Source organism: Callionymus lyra, chromosome 6 (genome assembly GCF_982586985.1).
Source record: "Callionymus lyra chromosome 6, fCalLyr1.hap1.1, whole genome shotgun sequence".
Taxonomy (NCBI): domain Eukaryota; kingdom Metazoa; phylum Chordata; class Actinopteri; order Syngnathiformes; family Callionymidae; genus Callionymus; species Callionymus lyra.
The window spans coordinates 7,565,218-7,576,525 of NC_141823.1; the positions used below are offsets into that span (position 1 = coordinate 7,565,218).

General features: G+C 44.7%; 1 protein-coding gene across 1 annotated transcript; it reads right to left on the reverse strand.

Annotated features, from left to right (window-relative positions):
* Positions 1 to 2,383: 2,383 nt before the first annotated feature.
* On the reverse strand, positions 2,384 to 3,838 carry LOC148076296 (zinc finger MYM-type protein 1). Its single transcript, XM_087793148.1, has one exon. It carries the CDS (start codon positions 3,836 to 3,838, stop codon positions 2,384 to 2,386), a length of 1,455 nt encoding a protein of 484 aa, XP_087649274.1.
* Between the last annotated feature and the right edge of the window lie 7,470 nt (positions 3,839 to 11,308).

Consider the following 11,308-nt stretch of genomic DNA (forward strand, 5'->3'; position numbering starts at 1 on the left):
GGGGTTGGGCAGCTGAAGTAGGGCGTGTTGGGGGGGAGAAAGGTGGCTTGGAGGTAACAGTTGGGGGGAGGGGGCTGAAGCAGGGGAAAAACAGCTTTGTGAAGAGTGGGGGGCAGAGATGGAGGGGGGAGGGGGGCCCTGATCAAACCGGTTGAAATACTGGTTAAGTTCAGTGGCCCATCTTTGGTCTCCCCCTGCTGTGGCTCTGGCTCCACTCTGGCCATGACCTGAGATGTTCTTCAGGCCTTTCCACACATCCCTTGTGTTGCCCTGCGCCAGTTGCTCCTCCAGTTTCCTCTTGTATTCCTCCTTGGCCATCCTGATCGCCTTCTTGAGCTCTCGCTGGACCTCTTTAAGCTCCTCTCTGCTCCCTGAAGCAAACACCCTCTTCTTCTTGTTCAGCAGAACTTGAAGTTGAGGGGTCACCCATGGCTTGGTGTTGGCAAAGCACCGCACCTTGCGGGTCGGCGTGACGTTGTCCTCACAGAACTTTATGTAATCCGTGGAATGGTCATTGAAGGTGTCGATGTCATCACCATGAGAGAACACGCTCCAGTCTGTAGACTCAAAGCAGTCTCTCAAACTCTCCTTGGCTTCATCATTCCACATCTTAACAGTTCTTTTCTGTGCAGGCTGTCTCCTCACCATGGGAGTGTATTCAGGTCGCAGACGTATCAGGTTGTGATCAGAGCGGCCGAGGGGGGGCAGGGCGGTGGAGGTGTAGGCACCTTTTACATTTGCATACAAAAGGTCCAGAGTCTTTTCCTCCCGGGTGTTGCACTTCACGTATTGTGTGAAGGTGGGAAGAATGGAGGAGAGTGAGGCATGGTTGAAATCTCCGTTAATGAGCAGGAGAGAGTTCGGGTGTTTGAGCTGCAGGTCAGACACTGAGGCACTCAGCCTTTCGCTCGCTGCGGCTGCGTCCGCAGAGGGAGGAATGTAAACAGTGAACACAATCACATGTGAGAACTCCCTCGGGATGTAATACGGGCGGATGCCCACCGCAACAAACTCTATGTCCTTAGTGCACACTTGTTCTTTAATGGAGACATGCGCGGGATCGCTCCATCTCTCATTAATAAACACCGCCACTCCTCCTCCTCTCCTCTATCCATCCATGTCCCGGTCCGCACGAACCATCTTGAACCCCTCCAGGGAAACAACAGAGTCCGGGGTCTTCTCCGTCAGCCAGGTCTCCGTGAAACATAGAAGGCTGCTCTCCCGGAAATCTCTCTGATGCCGGGTCAGCGCAGCAAGCTCATCCGTTTTATTCACGATCGAACGTACATTTCCCATGATGATCGATGGAATAAAGGGACGGAACCTACGTTTCTTCTCTTGTTTCATCCGACCTGCTCTGCATCCGCGTCTTTTTCTCTTGATTTCCACGGGAATCGTCCATTCCGTGCTGAGAGAGAGAGCGGTGTTGCGCAACCCCAACAGCTGATCCCTTGTGTAAACAATAGACCCGCTGAGCGTGTCTGCTGACGGAGTTCCCAAAAGTGACGAAAATAGCAGAAAACCGTATGCAAAAGTTGTAAAAGTGGTCTCGTTTTGTGCACAACGGCAACAAGATCCAACCACTCTAAAGAAAAAATTAAAAAGACGCCAAAAAAATGGAAAAAGTGTAATAAAAAGTAAGAAGAAAGAGGGAGCTGTTGTAACCAGCTGCTGCTCGTGCGGCGCCATCTTGAGTAAGTGCCTGCATGTTTCCAATTGGCCATTCCTGAACTTGTTAAATTAATTTTCTTCTGGGAAAGCAATTTGCAGCAGAAGCAAAAGAGGCTGTTGTTACCCATTGAATAAATCAACCAAGTTCTTGCCATCTTTTCCCCACTTACCAGGGGCGTTGTTAGGATCATGAGACATCGGGGGCTTAGCCCACTCAACATCAGTAAAACAAAATGCATGTACTTTTAAAATAGAACAAATGGAAATCAGCCTGATATCATTGTTAATGGAGAAAAGATCCAGACTGCTTCACATTTTAAATATTTAGGAATAACTGTGGACTCACAGCTCTCCTTCAAGAAACATGTGAAGCAGGTGTGTAATAGGGTCAAATTCAATTTAAGGAATTATAGGAACATTAGGAACCAGCTCCCTCTAGATGCAGCACAACTTTACATGCAATCAATCTTTTTATACATCTCATACTGCTGATCACAAACCGGAAAAACAACACTTGCTCCACTGTGAACACTTAACTAACAAACACTCATGGTACTGGACAAAAAGCCATTAAGATATCACTTGACCACTGTACAATAATTTTAAAGTAACAACCTCATGACCTTTGACAGTTTTGTGTTTCTTGCTGTTTTTGCAAATATGAAACCTACTTGTTTGCTGAGGCTTTGGAAAAGCAACAGTGCAATATGTTCTATTTTCTCTGGTGAGGAAGCAGCAGGGTGTGGCGCCTTGATTTAAGTTTGGCGAATCGGTCGATCACTGTGTCATCATTGATGCCTCCCACCAACTCTCTCTCAATTGACATCACTGCCAGATCATTGAGTCTTTCCTGGCCTATGGTGCGCCGGAGCCAAGTGTGTAGCCGGCGAAGAGCACTGAATGACCTCTCACAGCTGCAGCTACTGACTGGGATGGTAAGGGCCACCTGCAAGACCGCCTTCAATGATGGGAACATCATGGGATCTAGAAGCTTAAACACACTCAGAATGTCCGGGATGGCTTCTGGCCCCTTCCTGCTTAAAAAGCTTTTCGCCACCATGACCTCTTCTGAGGCTAGCTGGATGTTGTAATGCGAGGCTAGTTTGTCGAGGGACTGCATGCACAGAAAGGTGTTGGAGGCAGGGTGACATGCTTGGATGCCAATCATGACATCGCTCCCAACACTGGAAAAACGATTCTCCAGCTCACTGGTCATTCGATCGTTGCAGGGGTAGAAGAGCCTTTGCTTGAGATGCTCTGATGATTCTTCAAGCAGGTCTGAGCTGGACCCACATGACACCTCCACAACATAGTCTTCCATCCTCTTCTGTTTCCTTCTGGGACCGAGAGAGGGCTCCTCGATGTTGTTCTCTTGGCAAATATTCTTTGCCATGGAATAGATATCTTCAGCCACCTGTGATGTTCGCTGGCTGACCAAGGTCTCATTTACAGCACTTTTGTATTGAATTGCATGGGCCAAGTCGACAGTTTCTTTTTGAAGAATCTTGTGGAACCCCTCAGTGATGCCCAGCAACTGTTTGAACATAGCCAACATGTAGACCAGGGACAGTTTGCATAACTTGGAATGCAGACCTATCGCTGTTGGCGTGTTGATTATCTGAAGCGTTTTTACTACTGCAGGAAAATTCTTCAGCAGGGCCTTGACTGAGTTCAACTGGCATGACCATCGGGTTGTTGATATTTGCACAAGCTCTTCCTGCACGATGTTGAGCTCTCTCTGAACAGCAGCAAACTGATCGTGGTTGATTATAGACACACTAAAAAATGCGTAGAGGTTCTCCAGCAGATCAAAAAAATCTCTTGCTTCAGGAATCGCCTTGCAGGTGTGGCAAAGGACAAGGTTCAGTTCATGTGCATAACAATGCACATAGACAGCCTCTGGGTGTTTTTCCCTGAAACGGGCTTGAACCCCTCGAATTGATCCACTCATAACCGCCGCACCGTCATAAGTTTGTGCCACAACTTTCAGGTTAGCAATATTGTTTGACACGAGAACCTGCTCCACCGCGTTTGTAATTGCTTCGGCACCATAGCCATCCAGTTTGTTCAAGCTCAGAAATCGCTCCTTGATGTTACCCTCTGGTGCAACATAACGCACACACACAGAGAGTTGTTCTGTTTGCCCATCCTTAGCCTCGTCTGCCATTACTGCATACATGGTTGATTCTTGCACTTCTTGAATTATCTGGGCTGTGACCTCGGTGGAGCAGCATTTTATCAATTCAATTTGGGAAGAAGGTGAGAGGTATGTTGTATTGGCTGCAGTTTCGTATCTCTGCAGGAAAGGGTCGAATTTCTTCAGCATGTAAGGTAAGGTAAGGTAAGGTAAAACTTTATTGATCCCTCAGGAGGTCTCCTTTGGGAAATTGTTTTTTACCAATAGCCAGCAATTTTTCATAAACAATAAAAAATAATACATAAAAAATAAAATAAGAAGAACATAAAGAGGAAGAACAAGATGACACAATCTAAGTCTAAAGACAAAGACAAAGGACATAGGTCAAGGAAAGAAAAACAACAAAGACAAAGATACAAAGACTAACATGGAACAGAACATCCAGATACTTTCACTCCACTCCTGCCCCCAAACTCAGAATTGTACAATTGAATAGCCCGAGGGATGAATGAGTCCCTGAGTCTATTTGTTTTGCACCTGGGTAGGAGCATTCGTGCACTCATTCTGCTTCTCTGCTCACTGATGACAGTGTTCAGAGGATGACTGTCATCATCCATGATGGACAGTAGTTTGTTCAATGATCTCCTCTCAGCAACTGTCACCAGTGAGTCCAGCTTCATTCCAACCACAGAACCAGCCCTCCTGATCAACCTGTCCAACCTGTTGACACTCCTCTTGGACACATTTCCACCCCAACACACCACAGCATAGAACAGGACACTGGCCACCAGACTGGTAGAACATGCAGAGGAGCTTCTTGCAGATGTTAAATGATCGAAGCCTCCTCAGAAAGTACAGTCTACTCTGAACCTTCTTATATAAGTAAGTAAGTAAGTAATATTTATTTATATAGCGCTTTTCGAGACCAGGGTCACAAAGCGCTTTAACAATCAAAACAATACTCAAAACAGTACATACTTCAAAGATCAAGACAACACCGAGAACAACAAGTTCGAGAAATTCAAGGAAAAGCCTGAACAAATAGAAACGTCTTAAGATGTTTCTTAAAGGAGTCAGTAGACTCCATCAAGCGCAAAGAGAGAGGAAGATTGTTCCAAAGCTTAGGAGCAACAGCCTGAAAAGATTTCTCTCCTCTGGTCCTGAGCCGTGTGCGTGGAACCATCAGTAGATTCTGATCCACAGACCTCAGAGACCGAGCTGGGGTGTAAGGCTGGATCAGATCAGTGATGTAAGGAGGAGCCTGACCATGAATAGCTCTGAAAGTAAGAACCAGAATTTTAAAGTTGATCCTGAAAGAAACTGGAAGCCAGTGAAGAGTTTTAAGGATCGGAGAAATGTGAGTTCTCCTACTTGAGCGGGTCAGAATTCTCGCTGCAGAGTTCTGAATCAACTGCAGACGAGACAGCTCCTTCTTGTTAAGACATGAAAACAAACTGTTACAATAGTCCAGACGAGAAGAAACAAACGCATGGATTACAAGCTCCAGATCATGTTGTGACAACATTTTCCTAAGTTTAGAGATTTTTCTCAGTTGAAGGAAACAGTTTTTGGTCAGTTTTCTGCAGTGTTGAACAAGAGACATGTCTTTATCAAATACAACACCCAGGTTTCTCAGGCTCAGTTTGACAGACTGACCTAAGTCACCCAAGTACTGACTCAACCCTGGAATCTTATCATCAGGAGCAATCACCAGAGTTTCAGTTTTGTCCACATTAAGCTGTAAAGTGTTTTCACTCAGCCATTGTTTGATTTCTAGCAAACAATTGACTAAGCTGTTCAGCCTTTGGGGCTCAGTTGGGTCAAAAGAGCAGTAGAGCTGGATGTCATCAGCAAAAATGTGATAAGAAACATCTGGAAATCTCTGAATGATTTTACCAAGGGGAATCAAGTACAGCAAAAACAATAAAGGACCCAGAACAGAACCTTGAGGGACTCCACACAACAGATCTGCCGATTCAGACCTCATTTGATTGGCAGATACACTAAAACTGCGCCCAGAAAGGTAAGATGAGAACCATTCTAACACAGACCCAGACAGTCCCACTTCATCCCTTAGTCTTCTCAGCAGGATCTGGTGATCAACTGTGTCAAAGGCTGACGACAGATCCAAGAGAACCAGAACAGTGAATTTACCAGAGTCAGCCGACATCATGATGTCACTGGACACTTTCAATAAAGCTGTCTCCGTAGAGTGATGTTTACGGAAGCCAGACTGAAACTTCTCATGGATGTCGCTCTGATCCAGGAACAAAGACAGCTGCTCGGACACCACCTTCTCCAAGATCTTGGACAAGAAAGGGAGCTTAGAAATAGGCCTGAAATTACTGAGGTCAGTTGGGTCTAAGCCTGGTTTTTTGAGCAGAGGCTCCACAATGGCATGTTTAAATGCATTGGGAAAAACCCCTGTGGAAAGGGAGAGGTTCACCATATTTGTAACCCAGGGGCCAATTACATCAAATACTTTGATAAAAAGCCTACAAGGAAGGACGTCATCTTAGCAAGAGGAGGGTTTCATCTTGTTCACTAGTGCCGAAATATCACCCAAAGATACAGCAGTGAAGGATGACCAAGAGGAGGAGATGGGCTCAGAGACAGTAGGGGTTCCCAACAAAGGGGGAGAGATTTTCTCTTTGATCAATTTAATTTTGTCAATGAAAAATCTCAACAATGCATTGCTGTCAGCTTCACAGAAGACCGGCGTGATTTGAGGAGCAGGAGACACGAGAGAATTAATCGTGTCAAACAAAACTTTGGGGTTTTTCCTATTTGCTGCTACCAGTTTTCTGATGTAATCAGATCTAGCAGTTTCTACCATCTCATTGTAAGAAGTCAACAGATCCCTGAGGTGAAGTCTGTGCACCTCAAGTTTAGTAGACTTCCAGAGACGCTCAGTCTTTCGACAAAGTCTCTTCAGACTCAGGAGATCTTCATTTGTCCAAGGGCACCGTTTTTTATGAATTTTCAAGTTCGATTTAACAGGTGCCACTTGATCCAGTATTTCAACACAATGATCAGTGTAACAGTGAATCAAACTGTCCACATCTGGACAGTCATCAAAGGAAAGACGGTCAAACATAGCAGAAAAACTGTCTGCAGTATCGGCTGAGATGACACGCCTCTGAGACTTAACTTTCAAAGGCTTAGGTTCAGGGATGAAGTCCAGGTTGAACAAGACAAGAGAATGATCACTCAGATGGACATCATGTACAGATACATTAGAAATGTTCAGGCCAAGAGTAAAAACTAAGTCTAAAATGTGGCCTTTTTGATGAGTGGGTTCAGAAACATGTTGCTCAAAATTAAAGGCTTCAGTTAAAGTTAAAAGTTCTTTAGCAGAACACGATGTGACGTCATCAACATGAAGATTAAAGTCTCCAAGAATAAGAACAGATTCCATCTGAATAATGGAAGATAAGAAGTCACTAAAGTCTTTCAAGAACACCGCCGCAGGACCAGGCGGGCGGTAGATTGACACACAATAGAAAGGTCTTGTAGAACCAACCAAGATCATCTGAGACTCAAAAGAAGTGAATTCCTGTGTCTGAATCACTTTGCAAGAACAACTCTCCCTAAAAACAGTAGCAAGACCTCCTCCACGACCAGAGAGGCGAGGCTTCCCCAGGACAGCGCTCCCTACTGGACAGAGTTCGTTCAGATGAATAAACTCTTCCTCTCTCTGCCAAGTCTCAGAAAGACATAATAAATCCAAATTAACTCTTGTGAAAAGATCATTAAGAATAAAGGATTTATTAGTAATGGAGCGAACATTAAGAAGTCCTACATTCAGCACCGATGACGTCACTGATGACGCCGCGTCACTGACAGGCGCGCAGAGCGGGATCTTTTGAAGCGAACAGCGGTCACGTGGGTACCAGCTGTCACTGAAGTTCAACTCGGTTGTAAAAGTCGAATTAAAGAGAGGAAATGAAAAAATCTTACCACCTTTCGTTGAGGTCTGGACAGACGGCAGCGCTGATGTATCGTCACACACAGTGAGAGGGATGTCGATCAAACATCGATGACGTTCGATGACATCAGAGTTGTTCCGAGCGATCGCGACTGCGTGTCTCATCCTGACCTGTACTCCAGCCCGACTCGATCCCTTGTGGAAATCGCCCGGTACTCGAGAGATCAAACGATATTCCACAGAGTCCGAGTTGATGAGAAGCGGAGCCGGAAACATATTCACCGGACGTTGGTAACGGTCGCGGTTATAATCTTCCATCGACTCTCTGATGTTGAAAAGAGCATCACGATCATAGATCCGAGATGCTTGAGACATATCTTTAGTGATATGAGCATAATATCCGGACAAATAGTCGTTAAAACGACTGTTTTTGGCAATTATTGCAGGAGCTTACGTTTCAAGCAGCCGATCAAAGGCTCACCGGAAGCGGAAGTCATATACATGGTCTGTGTTGCAGGACCAGTCCAGTTTACTGTCCATCCACAAACAGAGGTACTTATAGTTGTCCACTATCTCCACCTCATCGCCTCTGATGGACACTGGACGTGGCTTTGTCCTGGACCTCCCGAAATCCAAGACCAGCTCCTTAGTTTTTGAAGTGTTCAGCTGCAAGTGGTTCCTGTCACTCCAGTCCACAAAGTCACGTATCAGACTCCTGTACTCGTCTTCGCTGTTGTCCCTGATGCATCCAACAATGGCAGTGTTGTCAGCATACTTCTGGACGAGACTCAGCTCTGAGTTGTAGCAGAAGTCTGAAGTGTAGATGGTGAAGAGGAGAGGGGCCAGTACTGTCCCCTGAGGTGCTCCTGTACTGCACACCATAGTGTCTGACTTGATGTTTTAGCCTGAAATACTGTGGTCGATCAGTAAGATAGTAAGATAGATAGCATGTTCATGCATTCAAGGAAGTTCCCTTGGTTGGGGCTGTCCTCCTTTTCGTTGTGGCCACGAAAAGCAAGGCCCTGTTTGGCCAGAAAGGAAGTTACTGACAAAATGCGTTGGAGATACTGCCTTCTGTCAGTTATCTCCAATACACTTGCAGTTTGTAGCTGCTCAGTTATGTCCCCATGGACCTTGGTGGCTTTAAAGCTTGTCCATGCCACCATTGAGGCCTTGTGCAGTGAAGTTTTTTCATGGTACCTAAAGGAATCTAGAGCCCTCTTCCAGTTTGTGTAGCCTGTGCAGGCCAGACCATCTTTGTTCTGCCTACCTAGCTGATTGCTGAACAATCTACAACAAAAGCAGAACGCTGAATTTTGGCTTACTGAATATCATTTATTTATTATTATATATATAGCCAGTTAAAAGCGTCGTACCAGCCCTTCTGGAAACACCTCTTTTGAAGTCCAAACTGTCTAAAGGGGAACTGGATATCTTTAACTTGTTTAGGACCTGTTTCTGTGTTTCCTAAATCTGTCATTCCTGTCTTTTCCTGATTTGGGCAAGGTCCAGAGTCCTCCACTCCCTCTCTGTCATCTTCAACTGCCTGTCCTTTCTCTGTGTGTGTTTCTGTTTCTGCCTCAAACTCACTCTCGCTGCTTGATTGTATTATCTGAAATATACACAAGATACACTACTTACTATAGTGTTGTTATGTCATTGTTCAGACTTTACAATCAAATTCTCTTTTTCTCACTCACCTCCACCTCACTTGCTCGTCCTGCCCTTTCATCATCATCGAGCTCTCCTTCTCCCTCTCTCTCTTTACTCTGAACATACCAGAGTGAACAATAAAGATATCTTATCAAAGTGATTTGTCTCGTCAAAATGGCATTTCTGAACTAAACAGCAATGATTATTATATCAGCAAGAGAGCACAGCATGTCAGTTAATTCTCATCTTTCTTGTCCTGAGAGAGTCTCAGTCCCCGAGTATTTATGTTTAAAGGATCTAAATTACTTTTGTGGCATAGCAAGTATGTTTGTTAATTTTCTCAATGTTTAATTGTAGCTTAAATTCGGCGATGCTAATCGCGGCAGCATTGTACATTGAGAATGCATTGTAAGTTAGCATTGAAGCTAGCGGGACCTACAAGCCCTGTTCACACACACACACACACACACACACACACCCCCACACACCCCCACACACACACACACACACACACACACACACAGCCTTTCATCACCCTCACACTCAATGAATTCCTGCTTGTCTTTGTTTTGTCTCTGTTTTCCTTTTTTTGTTGCTTAAAATCTAGGCTAGCAGTAACATGTAGTAGACTAGCTTTTCATGTAACTAAACCACACAACGGTGGTTGTCATGTCTCTCTGCTTTTTTGTCTCTTACTTAATCAGTTGCTAAAAAAGAGAGCATCAGTCCTAGCTTATCTTGCCTTACCTGGCTTGGTTTGTTATAGCATCAGATACAGTATGGTATTTCACCGAAAATTAGCATACAACTTTCACAGCTTTCCTCACTTAGAGATGGTTGCTATGCCAACGCAATGTGGATATGCTGCCCGTTCTATGGCCAGGGGAGAAACTGGAGCAATTCATCTAAATTTTCTAAAACATACATGACTGCTTTGGAAAAACGTTTGCTTTATAATCAGCGAATGTTATCGCGGGGCTATAATTTTTTAACAAAAAAAAAAAATCCGAAATTGATCCGGGGCTATTCCTAAAACATCCGGGGCTAAAGCCCCGGACGCCCAGGGCTTATGACGCCACTACCACTTACTAATTTTTTTTCTTAAAATATTGGTGATGGCAACTCCTTCCATCACTCTCATTTCTGGGAAAACAAAGTCCTGTGGCACCTGACTTGGTCCTCTTCGAACCAGCTGAGTCCGAATCCTATCGGTCAGTGGTGAGGGCCAGTTAGCAGGGTCTGTTGACAGAGGCTCATCCTCAGTGGGGCTGAGTGGGGATCCAACTCCAGGCATTTCTATCAACAAATTGATAGAAGGATACTATCAACACATAATTCAAAGTAAATGGCAGTAGAACATAACACATAGGCCTACTCAGAAATGATCAGAAATATTAAAGTGACATTAAATTGCAGTTGCCCAGTTGTCTTGTAGCCGAGGCCTACTCCCTCTATACAAACACACACACACAAACATGCAAAAACTCACCTGAAGGCTCATGCTGGGTAGAAGTTGGAGCAACAATGTCTTCATCGTCAATATCTGAATTTTTTGGAACTGATGATGCTGATGGTAGCCCACCCTGACAGGTGAAGACCATTGCAGAAGAGGCAGATGGGGTAGATGGCAGGTCTTCAGGGGAGGTGGGTGTCTCATCCTGACCATCAGCTGAGGATGCTCCAAAGTATTTTAATAGTGCCCCTGAAATTGCAATTGAAACTGACATTAAAAGACTGTAGACTACAATATGTAACTCTTAAAAAATTAGCATCAGCGAATATGCTGTTGGCTATGAGTAAATAAAGACATCAAAAATAAACAAATTTCCTTACTCTTAACAAAACTTTGCATTTTCAGAGTGAATATCCCTTTGTAATTATACAAGGCTAGCCCAATCCCTCTGCCCTGCCATGCAACA